We start from the raw sequence: 20684 nt of genomic DNA, 5'->3' as shown, positions 1-20684 counted from the left end.
GGAAATTTGCGATGCTTATGTAAGTAAAAAAGTTTGCAAGCTGAAGAAATTTGCAAGGCTTGTAAGTGAAAAAATTTGCAAGGTTTGTGTAGCTGAAGAAATTAGCGATGTTAATGTAACTAATTATATGTGCAAGGTTTATTTAGCTGAATAAGTTTTCCAGGTTTATCTAACAATGGGAATTTGCAAGGCTGATGTAGATAGGAAAATTTGCAAGCACATGAAATACTTTGTTGATTTTAATTTGTAATATATGTTGTATTTTATTGCAAATTATTATGAATTAATTGTTTTAAGAAAATGTTGTAGAAGCAATAATATATTTTACCACTTTACTTTTAATTTAAAATGTGTAATAGAAATAATAATATTGCCATAAATGTACATTTATCTGTAAGATTAAAAATGCTTAATATAATATTGAATATATTATTATAGTATGTATGAAATGGTGTTGACATTACAACATAAAATGTATGATATTGTAATGATCAATGGAAAAGGCTGGTTCCATATAAGTTCTTTTGTCTTATAATTCTGGTAGGATTAGATTGATGAATTTACTATAAAATTGTTTTCTTTTAGTCATTTTCAAATCGGGTCCCCATTAATCTTGTTAAACAAAACATAATTGATTCTAAATCTGTCTTTATAATACCTTTGGCTTTATTAAATCCGCTGCTTGGCTTTTTCCACCTTTTAAATGTCAGATTCCGAGTAACATTACCACGATACCCCGGGGAGTATGTAATACATACTCAGAATCGTATTTAGACTTGGTTGGGAATCAAATGTGAGATCACCGATTTAAAGTTAATGTTTACCACCACCGTTGTTAACAAATTCTTAAATTATACAAAAATATCCATTTTTGTATAATTACGTTTGTTACGTTTCCTTATTTCTACTTTCTTTAATTTTTTTTACTACCACTATAAAAAGAGATAACCATCTTGGTTCAAAGGATGTATAAAAGATTTAACATTTCACGGAGGAATCAGATTTCAGCTTTTAGAAAAACTCTTAAGGTATGTCCAGGTGACGCGATTCACATCGCGACTCTTGAGCATTACCAAAAATTGAAGCGTATACAACCAGTACATGGGTATTATTGAACACAATTGTGGCAAAAACAATCATTATCCGGACAAAATGGAAAAGCCATATAGAAACTATGTATCTCAGTGTGCAAATGGCTCGGTTGCAATAGGAATGCATTTTGCAAGCACTTCTCATGTGCTCAAAAGGCTTACGTTGTGGTGTTTCGCAGCAATTCAAATGTAACAATGTCATCCAATCGCCAATCAGCGCCATTTTGATATTTGAAAAGAACCTAGAATCGGCGTTCAACGGAAACATTTCAAATGTTGAAAAACCATGGCCATTTGATAACAACATTACATTTGAATTTCTGCGAAACACCCCAACCTTCGATTTCCAAATGTACAACTGAAATGTTTCAACAGGGTCTTAGATCAGGTACAGGCAAGACAGATTTATCTGTGCAAAATTTTCTCTTAAGTTGTATCGAACTTCGTTCATCCACTCCCATAACCTCGTAGAGAATTCGTCAATCCGGTTTCTGCTGGCTATTCATTGAAAAACTCAATGCGTGCAGAATCCTGATCACCTAAGTTCTATGCATTGCCTTGTATGTCCTCAATTGACTTGCGGACTTTAAACCGAACGAACGTTGGATATAGCTTCTCAAATTTTCGAATTGATTCGGTGAATAAATTCAGATTCTAAAATGGACGAATCCGCCCTGTAAGAATATAACCTTAATTATTTAGTTGTACTATTTTTTAGGCAGGTGCTGTTGATAAAAAATTGTTAATATACAAAGATAAGGATCTATTCTCAAATAAAATAACAGTTGTGTGTTTCTTTTGTCTTGGGTGTGGTTTTGAAATAAAATTCCTGTAAATTTTTGTTCCGAGTTAAAGATAATCATGTATAAAGAATATTATAAATAAGTGGTCTTTTAATCTTACATTATTTATATCGGTGTACACATTTTATCAGACTTAATGATGTATGGATGTTATTTATAAGTTTAAAGAGTACCTTATAATAAAAGTTAATAAATATTTTTTTATATAATAAATTATTGTTTGTTTTAATATACATTTAGGCCCAGGTTTTTGACATCGTTACAAACTGGCATTCAGTGCCATTTTTAGTGTCATTGGAATATCAGCAGTTTGTCAAAGTTTAATTTAGGTTATTTGATCAGCCATTGGGTAAGCTATCAAGCATAACGGTCATGAAAATTTAGCCAAATGCTAAAGGATCGAGAATCAGTGTATTATTTAAAATATTGAGTTTTATTTTGCGACTGAACAAAAGCACAACTAGGAATCGTACTAAAAAAATGAAGAGCACTAATTTGTGGTATTAATGGCAACATCGGTAAATATCCAGACACACCTGAATATGCATAAATCTTAATTATTGCTATGCTTGTTCTCATGGAGTATTTAGAGAGTGGTTTGAATAGTAGGAGTTGGGGACACCCGAAGAATACTTAACGCAATAACTCTGCACCAGAATGAGACATGGAGTCGATGTAATGTGGTTTTTTTAACAGTAACATTGTGGTATGTATACAGTAGTGGATGGTGGAAGAAGTCAGAGACGCCTGAGAAAGACAGTTTCAATAGAGAAGCGGCATCCACTAGTTATTTTTAAAACACTTTACATTGGTTTAATAACAATCAGTAGCATCTATTCCAATATCTGGAGAAGCAAAATAATTCATGTTAATAGTTATTTTGTTCAAATTAATATATGGATAATTTAACGTCTTTTATTCATGGTTTTTTGGGTTAGTTTTGTTTTATTTATTTTTTAATTAAACCCAAACTATGAACCTATTTTAGGTTCTTAGTTTGAAAGTTTATCGCCACTTTGAAAAGGTTCGTGCATGGGGTAAAGCTAAAAATAGTCAATTTCAACATCTCAAAAACCCAAGAGTGTTTGATTTCAGCAAGAGGGAGTTCAATGACTGTCTAGTGCAATTTAACGGAAGCACCCTCTCCAATAAAGACTCCATTGAAATGCTTGGAGTAAGTATATCAGACCGGCTCAAGTATCGGGGCTCTCTAAAAGCCTGAGTAAATCTGGCTTCCAAAAAACTGGACGTCTTGTACAAGGATAGCAGATTCTTCAATAGTGACCACCTGCTAACCTCTGAGCTGGAGCCCACAATACTTCATAAACCTACTTGATTCTGTGCAAAGGAGCAGGAAACAGCAACGATGATGACATTTGTTGATTTTCGTGTCCTGCTCCAGAAGCTGGCTAATCACCCTCCCTTCTGTGAACATCGTGGAGGCACTGCAGAACCTTGGTAGTTGCCTGTATGCGTTGTTGTAGCACTCCCTCAGCTTGTCCCATTGCGCTACTGGATATTGTATCCACAGTTCTGACGTGTATAGGGTAGTGCAAAATGTCTTAAAAAGCAGTTTTCTAACATCTTTGCTACAGTGGTAGAACCGCCTTGAGAGCATTCCGGCCCTTATACTGATTGCTCTCTTTTGTTGTTCCATATCTTCTATATCCTTCATGTCTTCTGTAAGGATATGTCCCAGATATTTGAGCTGTGAGGCTACAAGCAGTGCATTTCCTTGTAAACAGATTGGTGGAACATTTAGTAGCTCCTTGTTATGTTTGAAAACGACAATGACTGACTTTTTGGAATTGTACAGCAAGTTCGCGTAGGTACTCTTTTCATATTTTAATCTCGTACACAGTACCATCATCTGTGTAGTTAATATTATTACAGCATTGTCTGCAGATATGGCAACCAGTTTGTGAATTGTTGAGCTCTTGTAGGAGTTCATTTATGTAAACATTAAATAGAGCGGGAGACATATTACCCCCTTGCCTGACTCCGCTTTTAAGGAATAAGGGTCTTGAAGAATTTAATGCCCATTGAATGTAGTTTTTCTGTTGTCCATTCCAAATAGCCAGGATGTTGACAACTGCTGCTGGGACATCTCGCTTTATGAGTTTATTCCATAATAGTGTGGGAAACACGGTCAAAGACCTTACTTAGGTCAAGAAAACATCCATAAACAGTTGTATTTCTTTTTTTATAGTAGGCTATTGTTTGTTTGACTCCATAAATGGCCATATCGGTTGATGAGGCGCTCTTGAAGCCGAATTGATTATCCAGGGTAAATATTTTATCTTTTACCACAGTGAATAAGATTTTTTCATATAGTCTGGAAATCATTATCACCAAGGAGATCGGTCGGTAATTTCCTAATATTGATGCATCCAGAAAAAAAAGACGTAACGTGGGCATGCTAAGTCTGTGCTACAGAAGCATAAAACAAACTAACTAACCATCATTTCACCAATATAAAACATCTGGGGGTCTTGATTGATCAACATCTACGTTGGGACCAGCCTTAGAGTAATAGGACCAGCACATAGCCAGCCTAACTCCCCACATTCGCAAGCTATCTTATGTGTTTTTAACTCTTGGAAATACCCTTACTCTTACGACACTTAAATCAGTATACTACATTCTCTTCCAATCCATATTAGCATACAGCATCTGTATCTTATATATGTGTAATCAGAAAGAGACTGGCAAGATATTCCTCAATTCGACTTTTCATTGAGTATAATGTCTTAAATATACATCATCTCCATTTAAAATTTATGCTAACGTATTTCTTGTACAAATACAATAAAAAAAACACCAGAAATATAACTAAAGGACACTACAATCTACCTAAACCTCATACTACATCAGCACAAAAACAATTCAACTAGGTACTTCCCAAACACCTGCTCCCAAAACCTTCAACCTTCTCCCAATATCCTGAAAACCGAAACTCAATTCCATACTTTCAAAACACAAATAACTCTATGAATCCTTCTATCTGCAATACATTTCAATTATAACGCTCATACATTCTACACTTTCCTCGATTGATTTAATTCATATAAAAATAATACTTATTAATGTTTAATTAATTACGAACTTATTATTTGTCACAAAATATTAACTAAATCGGAATTGAATAATTAACTAACTATTATTGTGAAAATCTTCCATCTGTAAATTTCAACCGCCATAACATAGGAGCATCCCTACGATCCCCAGCATGGCGGTTGAAATAACATTCAATATGTATCATCCAATGTAAATGTTCTTTGAAATAAAAAAATTAAAAATCACACCATTTTTTTCCGGAGAGGCAGGCAGAGAGTATGGACCGCCAAACAACTCGGTCTTGGCACACACTCCTTGCCTCATTGACATTCATACATCGTCTCGTACATACTCTTATATTATTCTGACTCTTGACATGGCCTGTCTCAAGTATCTGATTCACTTGATCGTTCCATGTCTTCCTTGGGCGTCCCCGACTTCACATTCACATTTGCGTCACATATCCTCCTGACACTCCTTTCTTTGCTCAATCGCTCTCCATGCCCAAACCATCTAAGCGTCCCTTTCTTAATCTTACTCATTATGCTTACATACAACAATATTTACCGTTATGTACATCAATTTTGAATTTGCCCTACTCCTGTGTTTACCTAGATAAGTAGGAAGGAGGGTACCTACTTATCATCAATACTATGAGGTATGGCCATAAATAAACCACTCACTGTATGGCGTATTATATTATTGAGTGCAGGGGTTATATTGTACTGGGTAGGTACTACATTTAATGAAACGTTTTTTTAAATAAATAAATTTAGCAAACATAAATAATAATTAAACATTGATTATATAAAGAAAACGCGGTCATTGTTTTATCTGTCCGACCTTCCTTCCTTTTATATTAAAATGACTCATCGCAAGTGAATTCTGAGCGCGAATACCTATCGTATGCTGCATGCAAATATTTACTCGTGTAATTTGCTCCCATTGTATGTGTTATTCATTCTATAATAAGACAAAACGCCCATTCTGACATGCGCGGAAGCCGAAAATTATTACGAAAAGTGCATACAGTGGTGTATTATATTAGTATGGGCGCACTGCAGCGCTCTCAGTTTGTTCCTAAACACCGAAATAAGTTTAGTATTTTTCTCTAAATTGATTAAAAAAACCGAAATCATTTAAAATAAAATCAAAATCTATAACAAACAAGTGAACAGTATCAAACGAAGAATTTCATCATTTTTTCCGCGTAAATTGCAAAGCAAGCGATCAGCTGGGTGACAGACGTGAAATTCGTCGCAAGTGAAATTGTTACCCAAAGTGTCAAAATTTTGAGTGCGAACGTAAACGTCATGTTGTGATTGTTATAAATGATTGCGGGAATTTTAAATAGATTGCTCGCGCGTAAATCCCATTAGAATCTCCGTGGAAACTCTCGAAGGATGGCTTCGACCATGCAATTAGAGTTTACGCAGGCCATGACGGACTTTAAAACAATGTTTCCCGATATGGACGATGACGTGATTGAAGCCGTTCTTCGTGCTAATCAGGGAGCAGTTGATGCGACTATTGATCAGCTCTTAACTATGAGCACAGATAATCAGAATGAGAGATTACGACAAGAAATAGAGCAAGATGAAACCGGTCAACCTATCGTGCGGCGTCCAGTGCCACTAATTCCAGTTCCCATTTCTAGTCCCAAAATTACAGCGAATGATGTTGCAAACACTCCCAGGTATTTAAAAATGAATGCCTTTCAATCAATAGCATAATATGCCTACAATAAACACATAGATTTAGAGAGATTTCAGACAGAATTTTACAACTAAGTTTTTGTTAGTATAATATTATTATATTACGATTTAGGTACCAACGTCCTTTTTGGCACTATTTTAATAATAACACTATAATGTATTATCATGTTTTTAGAAAAAAGCCTTCTAAATTATAATTTCACTATTTCTAAAAGCAGCTGCTCACCGATTGTCGCACTCATCAAAGGAAACCATAGTTTATGTTTGTTTTTACAATCTCAAAATTATATATATACTAGTGGATCCCCCGCAATGCTTGGCTAATGTCTTTCTCGAGCACCTCTGACTTCTTTCACCATTCACTATTGTATTCCACAATGTTACTGTTAATAAACTACATTACATGGACCTTAATTCGACTCCGTATCTCATTATGGTACAGAGAGATTGCGTTCCTCGGGCGTCCCCGAATTCTTCTACCATTTAAACATCTCTAAAAACTCCTAATAACAATAAACTTTGAAATATTCAGCTGTCGGTTGACTACTTATCGAGTTTTGCGAGCACAAATGTAGTCAGGATGAATTTTTGTATATTAAGATTAGAAACCAGTTAGAATTTAACTCAACCATTTGGAATTCATTTTATAATATAATACGTTTTCATGCCACAGACCGCCTTCTATGTAGGGAGGTTAAAATTTGTGGTTGTCTGTATTTTTGGATGAGAAATCTAAAGAAAAAATATAATTACGTTGAAAAAATATTTATTTTCCAAATTTGTTTGGGACTATCCACAGACATAGGAATTAATAGACGAGAAGATAATGGCGAGGGGTAAAATCAACTGTTGAAGAACGAAGGGGGTGAAGCTGACTGTGATTCGTCAATAAATCAATCTGACAGTAAATAGGCATCTCGCATTATAATATCACCATTTACTTCTTAAAAGTAAAATCTGCTTTTGAATGAATAGACATTTTTACATGGGAGTGCAAATTACTCGCCACGTTATGAACAAATTTGCGAAGTCCAAATTCGGCAAAAAAATTCGGTTCTATTTTCAGAGTCGAATATTTCGTTTAAGTATTTAGTTAAGACACTTTTATAAATGTTCATAATTTACTTCCCAGCAACCAACCAGCTTTGTGTTTCGCGTCCAGACGTTTCTCGATATGATAGTATATTATGTTTCTACAACTGATCCATATTATACGATGTGAATATGCTTAAAATAAAGTAAAATAATGCTTATATATGAAATGTAATACGACAATTGGGTTTATTCTCTTTTTCACATCTATTTTTACAAGTTTTCATAGCACAAGTCAACATTTTGCCGTGTTATTTCGTAAAATGAACCGATGATGCCTCGACCATAGTTCGCACAAGAATGATGACGTCACGTTTTCAAATTTCACTTGAGGCCATACGCGAGCACAGCCGGCTCCAATGGAACCGGTATGGGGAGTGGGGATAATACGCTTTTAATCACTTAGGGCAGGTCTACTAATATTCATATGTCTATGGGACTATCCTATATTTGAAGCTAGAACCAACTAAACACATTCACAAAAATTCATTGAAATCGGTTGGGCGGTTTCGGAGATTAGCTTGTATGAACACAGTGACATGTGATTTTTATATATTAAGATAAAACCTCATCTAAATAGGCAGGTACCTATACTCCCGTTTATGTAAATGTTATAATCTGTACAATAAAGCGACACACTTCTTTCAATCGTAAAAATAAAGATAACTATGTGACTGGAATGATAAGTTAATTACTTTCCTTTATTTATTTACACATACACACACAAAATGTCTTATCAAACATAATTCTGCTAGTATTATCAAAATCATTAAAATCACATCAAAACAATGAATAATGTTTCACAAATGTATTTATGGCAGGTTGATAAAAGGTTACATTTGTCAACTTTTTTTGTTTCACATTGCTTTCTATGTTATTGTCTTTTATGTCAAAGATCGGCACTGTGAGATGGTCTAGGTGTTCTTTTAGGAGGTTGTTCTGTGGCTTACCGTTGATAGATTATGTGAAAACCTCTCTTTCTTTCTTATAAACCACGCTCATAACAGAATGAGAGGTTACAACAGATCTATTAGCAGCAGGGGCGACGCTCCCTAGGTCAAATGGTCTTTGAGCCACGACAATAATTATTTTTCATGTAACATAGTTATTATAATATGCATCAAAGCAACTGCTCTTATTCTTAATTTATTTAAAATGTACCCCAGAAAAAAGGGGGAACAGCAGCGGCGAGTTAAGAGTAGTGACATCTAACTTCTCAAGTAGAAGCTCCTATTTACACACACTTACACCTCTGATTAGCAGTATGTCTAACGTGACCACAGATCCCGCTTTCCTAGTGTTATGAAGTACACAACTTACTATACTCCCTCAAATATTTTCTTTATTAAATCGATAAAGGATTATTCAGAGAATGTAAAAGTTAGCAACTGATGAGATTGTGTCCAATAATTGTCAACTGACTGTTGACAAGTGAAAAAATGTGGCAGACAAAGCATATTCCTAAACCATAACGATATCATCAAATCTATGCTCCATCATTGAGTGTGTTCACTAGATGTCACTCATGTTTGGACCATAGTTTTGTGAAATTACAGTAATGGTAATCATCTAAATTCTATTAACAACGATCATCGTTCTTTAGTGAAACAACAGAAGCGGGCCCATTGCGCCTGAAACACGGCTGGACGCCCCCTTTGTTAGGGCCGCTGCCCCCCACGTTCCTGCGCCTGCCCCCCGACTGCGAGGACCTGGAGGACGAGAGGATCGCGCTGTTCCTGCAGAACGAAGAGTTCATGGCGGAGCTGCGCTGGAACCAGGACTTCCTTTGCGAGCTGGACAAGGAGCAGACCTCACCGGAGGAGAGGAAGGGGGATGAGGAAGCAGATTTCAGAGACAGGCTGAGGAATATGGGGAAATGTATGTAGAAAACTTTTATACTTTTTAAGTGACGGCACACACAAAATATGTACTAGTGGCAATTCCTGAGGGAAGTCGTCCAGTTGACCATCCCATACGAAACTGGTGATAGCAACTCCAGAGGAGAGACTGGGCCTAGATCTCACCATTCACCATCTAGCCACCTTCTGTTTAGGCTTATCAACACACCTTTGTCCAGCAGGCTTATTATAGAGAAACCTATTTGGTGGTCGACTAATCTTTCATCTTTGCCGCATTTCCTGCCCAACGGACTATTCCAATTTTATAAACTTTGTTGTTGGTGGCTTTTCAAAAACGTATGGCTCATTGTTGTACCTTGTCAGACACCATTTGCTTAGATTATTTCCCTCCCTGGAACCATTCGAGCTCCCTCTCAATTGCATCATTATGTATCGTCGGTCCAATGCCAAAGTACCGAATCTGCATTTTTGTCAGTTTTTAATTAAATATACCAAAAATTTTCTTTTTAAACGGAGCATTCACTGCTTAACCTTTCCTTATCTGTGGTGTGTATTTACTACACATTGCTTCTAATAACTTTAATAAGGAACCCTATAAATATAATTAATTCTTGATTCAGATTTTAGGTATTCCTCCGTTACACATTTATGTCCTGAATTAAAAAATAATATTTTACATAGTTTTCGAATTCAATTAAAAATCACAGTATTTTTTATTTATTGTTTTGGTGTTTAATTCGTAGAACTCCATTTAATTTTTTTAAATAAATTTAAAGTAAATCAAATTTAATAATGTTATAATAATTATTAAGTTCTGCAAGTATTTCTGTTATATTTACAGTTTTTTAATGTGACAGCTGTTTCGGCTTTTGAGGCCATTATCAAACTGTGGATATGTCCACACGGCGACGACTTATTTATATGATTTTATTTATCCCCACCCATTTAAATTTCTATAATGTTCAAAAATGATTCATTAAGAATTGGAATAACCAAAATATTTGGGAATCCAGCAGTGTTTAAACACCTGTTAAAATTAATGACCTAAGGGTTTTCTTAATTGTTGGTACGTGAGTGATTATGTTAAGGAATTATATTTTTTGGGTTTTTTGAAAATATTAAGCAGGGTAGAATTGATCATTTTTGTTTGATTATTAATTAGGGTTATGTTTGGATCATTAGTTCTTTTATTTATCTCTAATTGTTCTAGTAAATTTAATCTAAAACCCTTTCTTTCTATGTGTAAAGGTTTAGGCTCGTTGTTGTCAAGCGGGACGTGGTTTTTCTCCAAGAGGTGAGCTGCGAATTTTGAATCAATTTTATTATTTTTATAGCAACGCATATGTTCTTTGAATCTAGTTGAAAAGGCCCTCCCAGTCTGTCCAATATAAACGGCATCACAGTCTATATGGTCGCATTTTAATTCATAAATGCTGCTATTTTTAAGTTTAGGGATTTTACTTTTAGAGTTTTTGAGGTTAGTTCCTATATTATTATTAGTTTTAAAAGCAATATTTAGACCACATTTTTTAATTTCTTTCGCTGTTTTTAAAGATATTGGACAGAAAAATTTCAAACATGCAAATTTATCTAAATTATAATTACGTACCGGATATATTAAATTGATTTTATTTTTATATTTTTTCTTTCTTATAATTTTGTCGATGTTATTTGCCTCGTAGCCGTTATTAACCGCGATTGATTTGATTGTTTCTTTTTCTTTTTGATATGCTTTATTTTCTAAGGGAATGTTAATTAGTCTATGTACCATTGAATGGTAAGCTGATAATTTATGGGACCAAGGGTGAGTTGAGTTTGTATTTATTGTTGTGTCGGTAAATGTTGGTTTTCTAAATATTTCGAAGGTATGTTTATTATTATTTTTACCGATTGTTAAATCCAAAAAATTTATTTTACCTTCGACCTCGTGTTCTACTGTGAAGCAGATTTTATTATTAATGGTGTTGGCCCAATTCGTAAAAATATCTAATTGTCGGTTGGTGCCTTTCCAACATATGAGAATATCATCTACATATCTGACATAGTATATAATATGTTTTGCTAAGGGGGATTGAAGAATTATGTTTTCAACATAATCCATAAATATCTCCGCTAGAAGCGGGCTTAACGTTGATCCCATGGGAAGACCATCATTTTGTTGGTAATAGGTAAAAAAAAAATTTAAAAAATTTTTAAAAAATTAAAAAAAAAAATAATAAAATAAAAATCAGATACTTTTGTTAAAAATCGGAAACAAATACACCAATACAATCAACTGAGTGTGCGAGGAAATCAGAGATGTGCAAAATGGGTACCCAAAACCATTTGAAATGCAAAATGGAAATGGGTCAAAACTTTTCCATTTGAAAATGCAAAATGCAAAATGGTTTTTAGAAAAGCATTTCAAATGCAAAATGCAAAATACCTATTTTCAAAATGCAAAATGGTTTCTCAGGTTTAAAATAATTATTGAAATTGAAAAACAAACAACTTTGTCATTTAATAATGGACATCAATGTAGAACAACTTGTGGAATAACAAATCATACATACTGATATGTACTGTGTAAAAAACAATTGAATTTGAGTGGAATATAATAGAATCTAAATATTGTCATTTTTAATGATTTTTTCCTAGGGCCATCATCATTTGTGTAGTAACTCTCTAGTGAGGGGACATCCATTAGTGAACAATAAAGAAAAACAGGACAGTGAGACAATCAGACAATATAAAATGTTGTTTTCCCATTATTTGACCATAGATTGTCACAGAAAACTCCAAGCAGGCGCACTAGATAACCCACAGATAATATAATACAACTTTGAGAAAACCAATATATATTCTATATTATGTAGGTATTATGTAGCCTTAGCCATTATTTGATTTTAGAAGTACGAGCTTCTCAAAAACATCATCACCCATCTTTCTTCTATGAGGTCTCATGATTGTACCTCCATTTGAAAAGAGACATTCAACTGGTGCTGAAATCGGAAGACAAGTATTGCATTTGATGAACATGTGCCTAACAGTAGAGTAGTCATGAAACATTTCAAAATCGGTTATTTTGTCTTGAAGGTATTGCAAGGCTTCTAAATCTGGAGTTCCTGCTGTTGCCGCGGAAGAATCAGATGAATCTTCATTATCTTCGAAAAAAATAAGTTTCATCTTGTACTATTAGTTCCACTTTGTGGATTTACATAACATTTTTGGTATGTTCTTTTAATTTCCTTATTTGTAGTAAAAACACTGAACGGACTCTGTCCTTCTGTTCTTTAGGTGTGTGCTTCATTTTAAAAAATGGATGCGACACTGTAGCGCAAATTGTACTTGTAGTAGCGACCATGCTTCCTTTTAAAACCTTTGAACAAGTTGAGTAAGTGGCGGAAACATTTCCATTCTCAATGCTGCCAATGATGGTAACATATTTGAAGCAAATACTTCATATTTGTGGTAATGTATTGATATCTCTCAAAGAACAAAATATATTTGGTTAAAGTGCAGTTCGTACATATATTTATATAATGAAATAAGATAAGCAATACCATACAAATTATCCATCTAAATCCATCTTCACTTGTATATTCTTAAACTACTGAATATACTAACATAGCATTCTACAATTCTAGCATAATATATTGGTTTTCTTTAGGAAGCGTGCATAGGTAGATATTTCGATATGAGATATAATAATATTAATTACAGTACTTACATTATTTTAAAATGCAAAAACACCACAATCACAGATTATGAAACCATTGAAAACACAAAAAATTTGCGCGGGACTAATGTTAAAAAAATAGAAACTGCTATCTAAAATTTAATATTACAGTGTCATTACCCCCGTGTTCACTATTTGAATCTGTATTTTTTTAATGGCATCACTTAATTGCCAGGGCTCCTACCAGGTATCAACTTGACAGACGTAAAAAATGATCTCTTCAAAGCGAGGTTGAGGACCAACTGATATACTGGGCCTATGATGAAAAGATGAATGGAGTTAACAGGAAGAATGTTGCAAAAAAGCATTTAAAATGGAAAATGCATTGAGAAAAGCATTTAAAATGCAAAATGGTTTTTAGAAAAGCATTTAAAATGCAAAATGGAAAATACCCATTTTGCATTTCCATTTGAAATGGATTTATTTGAAATAAAGCACATCTCTGGAGGAAATGACACGCTATTGATGTCCCGCTTTAGTTCGCTACGCGGGAACATGAGAAATCCACACGTCCGCAGTTGTATTTTGATTTAGACCATCGATACCTATGACCGCACAGCTGTGTTTGTGCCAGCCGCCAGCCAGTCGGACGCGGACCGTTGTTAGATGTTGACCTCTTTGACGTTTTTTTTAGCATCTGCTGATGGTTTTTTCATGTTTTCAGCAATTAAATTACAATTATTATCACTTTTGATATAAAATATAATGAACATAAGCGATTAGCTATGAATATTCATATTTTTCCGATATTAAATTGCCAATATTATATGTGTATTGACCACACAGCACCGGAAAGCGTGGAATTTTTTAGCACATTAAGGGAAAGGTTTTTTTTTTTTTTTTATTTAAAGAAAGCAAGACAAAAATATATATTACAGTAAATAATAAAATAAAATACAGTTAAACAGCTAATGTGAAATCGTGTAATACATATGTCCAAAATTGAGCACCCACCATTTCACGAATTTGACTAAATACTCACCATGTGCAATGCCATGGTGTTTTTGACATTGAGTATATTTTCACTTTTGCCTATAGCTAAATACCACAATGCTAAAATGGCGAAGATGGCAAATTTTCTGTTTTCTTACTGTAAATATCTTTATTTTTGACAACTTCCACTAGAGGTGTCCATGGTTTGTATAATAAATGGTCATTTTAAACAACTGTAACTTGTCAATTTCATCAGTTTGCATCAATTTGAAAGCTGTATTGGTCGCCATTGATGCAACATTCTTGTTTTCATATAATTATAGATAAAACTTACAGAAAGTATTCTAGTGGATCGCATAATATTTATCCAACCATGCGGCTTCGATCTTCATCCAAAAGAGAGCATTGAATGTAAACGGATGAAAGAAATACAAGCTAAAAAAAATTATTATGCTATTCAAAAGCCTGCACACCCAATGTTACTTTTTCCTTGCAGTGGAAATGATGAGCATAAATACAATAAGGCACTTTCTCGAAAGGGTACCCAGGAAAAACTAGTTGGAACCACTTTTCTAAAGTATTAAAAAAAAAAAACACAAAACTTCTAATTATTGTTATCAAGCATCAAATATGTTCTACCACTGCCACTGCCAGTTTATGGTTTAAGGTTTAGGTAAACTCATGTCCCTTCTTAATTTTCTTATCGTTTACAGTATCACGCAAGAAGTTCTCCCAGCTGACAAGGGTGTTCACATGGCAGGGCAGTAAGAGCCGCAATGCCACCAGCGGCGGGGGCGGCCTGCTGCAGGAGGAACACAGCGACGAGGAGGACCGCCCGTCCACTGCACATCACAAGTAACCATCTCTCCCACGGACATATCTCCCATGTCGTTAGCGCATCTCGCTTGTAAGCTGCTCAAAGTACCTAATCATTATAGGACACGGATATAGAATGTGTAAATTGGGCATTGCTAGCATTTTAAAAATGCTTGGATCACCATGAATCGTCGCTGAAAATCTATCACTGTAACTTTAATTTAAGTTTGACCGTTTGTAGAGAAAAATTAAAATAACTAATTGCCAAAGTCTTACAAACAAATGTAAGACATTATGGCATTTTACAATTTCTTTGTTGAATGCTTGTCATCTGAATGGTTGCTGTTAACCATTGCTCTACAGCTGATCAAAATCGAAACGGGCCGAGAATAAGCTGTTAATGAGATTTGAATGATGCTAATTGCCAATACCTTTCATTTTTGGTTTAGGTTTGATAATCTGTGTTTCAGCTTACTCTTCAAATGCGATGGTTTTTGTCTCCCCTAAAAACTTGTATTATTAACAGTCATAGATTCACAGCGATGGTATGAAACATAACAGGATCCCTGCAATCTACCATTTTCCACTGGCCTACAACTACAACGTTTACTGTACCGGAGAGCCTATTTAGAGATTCTATATCTTTGTTATAGATTTTCTAAACCATCTTACGCGCTTCAATTAATAATTCATAAAATTAAGGCTGCAATCTCATGTTTAATAATTATATTAAGTAAGCGTGGTTTTAATCATAAATATGTAATTATTATTGTGTATTCAGCTTTCAATGGTTAAAAGGAAAGTTAAAAGTCATCTTTGCTAGAGTATAATTTTATTAAGTTGATGTGATAATAGTCACATATTTTATATAGGACTGAATAGTACTGTAAATAATCTCAACATCTTCCTTTTGGATTAAACTTTACCATAATTAACTATCTATTCAGCTACAACTTCCATAGTCTAGTATAGAGGTCTCCATTTAGTGGCGGCTTCTTAGGTTTTTCTTCTTAAAGTCAATATTTTATATGGTTATATATTTTATAGTAGATTTTCAGAAATCTCACGAAGTACTCTAAAGATCTGAAACTCTCAGTACAAAACATTGTTTACTGAAAAAAATAGGTTTAAAAATTTCTGCATAGGAACATCGTTATTCAATTTATCATTTTCCTGCAGAAAAGTTATCAGTTTGTCACTTTGCAGTTTTCTATTGAATTGCATAAATAACACTGTTATTTATGAATTTTTCCATACTTAAACTTTTTGCATTTGATTGTTCAGTTTGTTATACAAAAAGGGCTTCACATTCATTGTAAGGAATATTATTTTTTAATAATATTCCTTACAATGAATGTGATTAATAATATTTTTTTTTAAATCTTAATGAGTGGTTGATCATTTTCTAATAATTATTATATTGAAGTCGCTTAGGAGTCGATTGCAGACAGCTACAGGAAAAGATGCGCTTTGACGAATTAAAGAATTATCTGAGAGATAAACTCAAAGAAAGTGAAGACACAAGAATTGGAAGAAGTTTATATTTTGCCAAAATGATATATACTGCTTTTCTGTGTGCCTGTATTGTCCTATTTATAGATATTGTTGAAATAAAATGTATCGGTTACCTGAACTATGTATGTGAGAAGACTGTCAAAAAATTGTTTTACCTAAAATTTATTTATTATTTTCATATTGGCTTTTTATGCTTGATAAAATTCGATTGATGAAACAAAAAATTGCAGTGTTACCACTGTAAAATATTATAGTTGTCAGTTTAGATAAATGTTGCCATATTGATATGTCCTATATTAAAAAGCTACTCTGCAAATCTGTTTCTTCACAGCAGTTTTTTTGTTTGTTACATATTTCATTACCTTGAATATTTAATATTCGCTATTTAAGTATAATCAAAACTTGCAAAAATAATTTATGAGAAAACTGTTTTAAAAAAATCACATGAAATTTTGCTCCTTTAACCCATTCACTGCTTTGCGTGAAAAATCCATGTCAACAGAACAATATGCGTACATTCATATAAATCTCACAAAGATAGCAGCATTCGCTTTCATTCTTTATATTTGAGCAATTTACTTAAGAAATGTTGATATTATTATTGAATATTGATTTAAGACTAATCTCAAATTTTCTCAAAGAAAATAATAGTAAATAGTATAATGCACTTATTGATATAATAAATACTCTTAAAATAATAGTTTCATTAGCGGGTAATTTATTGTAAAATTTGTTACTATCACACAGAAAGTTTTTGTGGAATCATCTCTTTGCTGAACACAAAAGACATGCCTTATTTATGTATTGTAATAAAGCGTAACATATTCTTAGTATGTTAAATTTAAAAATATTCTGGGTCAGCTTTTACATTATAGGTGAGGAGTACATAATATAAACAGTCTAACAAAGATACATGTAAAATCATTGGAGTTTAAATTGTGATACAACTTATATGACCAGAAATGGTGTTCAAAGTTTGACACTTATTCTGCATTCAATGCATACAAAGTATTGTTAATTTTGAAAAGTCAAACCTTGAAAACAGATTTTCATGAGACATTTGAACTCAAATTACTAACTCAATCAATCCTTAGAATGTGTATTATTGTGAGTGTTAGACATTAAACCATCTATGAATAAATATGTCATCAAACATTGCCTTAAATATGATAAAGCTTATGATTACCCAAAATACTTTCTAATGCTACTTATACATACGCGAGCCAAACTGCCAAACTGAAACAAATCTCAACTCAACTTATGGGAAAGGAACAAAGCAACCGCAAAGGGAGCGAAACGCTGCTTGCAATTGCTTCGTTCCTTTCCCGTAATTCGTGGCTCGGTTCGCAAATTTATCCGTACCATAAGACCATCAACTAAGATCACACTTTCAGTATTATATGTATATCTAACTCAAAATTATGTTGTAAATTATTTCTAAAAAGCCATTACAAAATCAAAAACTTATTAAAAATGGTGACTGCTTAACTTTTTTACAGCATTTCCGTCTTTTATAATAATATCAAATTACTGACATTATAAATTTTATTTTGAAAAGAACATAATATATAAGATTATTTGCGCATCGTAATGATGGGGCTAGCAGAGAATGGGTTAAATAGTTTGAATTTCTACTAGTCTTTTAATTCTAAATATTCAATTTATTGTAATATCACATCAAGTTTTAGACAAATTTATTTTTTGTTATGTGTATTTTACGAAACATTTCATTTTATTGTATATTGTTTGTTTGACTAGTCAAAAATAAATGTTGGAATCCAAATATGTTATTATTTATAAGATATTGTTACTCATAGTCTAATTATATAATATTGGCTGCTTATGAGTTATATGTTATGTGTATTATGTTTCTAAAATAATATTGATGTAGATAGCTACCTATGTTAAGTTAACGCATGTGTGAAGTGTTAATTACTTGATACCCTATGCCTATACATAATAGGTTAATATTATTCAAATTAATAATGTAATTTGTATGAATTTACAAATAATCTTCAAATAAGTGAACTTAGCAATCCTATATATAAAATAGTCTCAATCTGTCTACTTTTCAAAATTATCATTTTTCAATCAATTATCATATTATCAATTTATTCTCATTTTTTGGAAAAGAAATACCACTCTTATTATGTAATGTACAAAAATTTCACAATTCTAGTAAAAAAATCATATTAAATTAATTGAGTTTAGCAATTTAATCGGGTAAGTTTCAAGATATAGAAAATATCAAAATATTGTAATAATTTGCCCTGTTGTCCCCAGTAAGTCCTATGCCATTATCTAACACGATATTTTGGAATAATTTTACTATTTTTTTATATTCACTCATGTTTGATTTATTAAATTATTCACAGTCCAAATTAATATCTCCATAAATATGTATATTGTTGATAAATTCTGTAAGCTTAGGAATTCGTTGGTTGTGGGTCTAATTCCTGCCGCAGTGCAAAAATTTGGATTATTTAGGCACTGCCAGTAGTTTTGTGAAGTAGGTACCCAAAATTTTTTATTTTTTTGTAAATCAAATCGTTGCCGTATTGTTTATTTTTCCGAATATTGATCAGATTTATCATTGGCTCCTTCAAAACTGATGAAATGAATTGTTTTAACCATTTTAGATAAATAGTATAAGACACTGTCAAGTTAATATTGTTTCGTTAGCCTGTGAACTCCTCTTTTTAGAAACCGAATTATCTTTGGTATTATTTTTCCGTGAGGAAAGACTAAAACATGATCCTTGTCTTTAAAAAGGGAACTTAATTCATCTGTTTAAATTATTTACATTAATTTATTTTATCAATAAATAAATTAATTGATGCACTTTCGTGTATTAAAGAGTGCACCTTTAGGCGAGATTAATGTCGGCATCTTTTGATGACAAGGTCACTCAACAGGTTAACCACATATTATTTAGCAAAGTTTATTTGCTATAAAATAATATTATTATTTATGTGTATACTATTAATTTGATGATCATACTCCCATAGAAGAAAGATTTATTTATGTTATAATCTCAGTGTGTTTTTGATATTTTTATGAATGCTTTAAAATTATTTATATTGTTTTTTTTTATGTTTACTTTTTATAAATATATAATTAACATTTTTCTGTGTTTTGTTCTTACTTACTGATACTAATGATTGCCTTAAGGCTCCATTGATGAGCATAATAGTCGAATTAACAAATTATTATAAGCAATAATTAAGTCACCTGAAATATCCATACACATTGCAAATATCTCCCGAGTAAAAAAAATGCCTGCCACCTGCCGCCATGGAATTGAACCCGCATCTTCTGAGTTGTATTTCAAATAATATTCGATTTTCGTTTAGTACTTTTATAGCTTGGGTATGCTAAGTTTATTATGTAGAAGTTTTTATTAAAATATTTTAATTATTTTCGAAGATATATCGATTTAGACAGCGTAACGCCAGATCCAAAAATATCCAGCTGATGTGTTAAGGTTGAGGTCCAGAATAATCCTACCGCCTGCTAAAGAAGCCATCAGAGCTCATTATATCAATCACATTAAAGTCCAAAGGGTTTTGTTGACCCGGAGTTTTATTTAAAGAGTTTTGAGACAAACCTGGAGTTGGAGAACAAAGTTTTTATGCGAATACCGCACTAGAGTACCAACTACATATAAGTCCAACTTGATACATGGTAGTCATTTTGTATTCAGTCAGGGTGATATATACTCTCAATAATCACCCTGGTGAAAGACACCATTCTGAATCAATGATTTTTACAGTGTTTGGTGATCAGATCAGAATAGCCAGATACTTCCCCACCTTCCTCTGACCCCCAACAGCTACCCCTCCCCGCTACCTTCAGCCTTACGACTTACACGATTCAACAGTCCCACTGGCTCCGCCGGATAGTTGGGACTCTTGTGCAGTCTTCACAAAAAAATAAAATCATCTGATGGTGTCCTTTCTCCTTGCTTAGGAGTTGTTTTGGCAAAAATCTTAAAAACTGGAGACATTGGGCAATTCTAATTACTACATCAACGGCACGGCACGGTATGGCAACATAACAAGGAAGCAAAATGTATGGGTTTATAT

General features: G+C 33.2%; 1 protein-coding gene across 1 annotated transcript; it reads left to right on the top strand.

The window, feature by feature from the left end:
- Positions 1–5858: 5858 nt before the first annotated feature.
- LOC149420322 (CUE domain-containing protein 1) lies at positions 5859–19657 on the top strand. Its single transcript, XM_089636609.1, has 3 exons — positions 5859–6647; positions 9362–9636; positions 14982–19657. The coding sequence occupies exons 1-3, from the start codon at positions 6355–6357 to the stop codon at positions 15125–15127; spliced, it is 714 nt and encodes a 237-aa protein (XP_089492735.1). The 5' UTR covers positions 5859–6354; the 3' UTR covers positions 15128–19657.
- Positions 19658–20684: the final 1027 nt, after the last annotated feature.

This window comes from Hesperophylax consimilis, chromosome 10 (genome assembly GCF_061612785.1).
Source record: "Hesperophylax consimilis isolate HC1 chromosome 10, BYU_Hcon_1.0, whole genome shotgun sequence".
NCBI lineage: Eukaryota > Metazoa > Arthropoda > Insecta > Trichoptera > Limnephilidae > Hesperophylax > Hesperophylax consimilis.
Note: the sequence above shows the minus strand (reverse complement) of the source record. Positions and strands in the feature narration are given on the sequence as shown.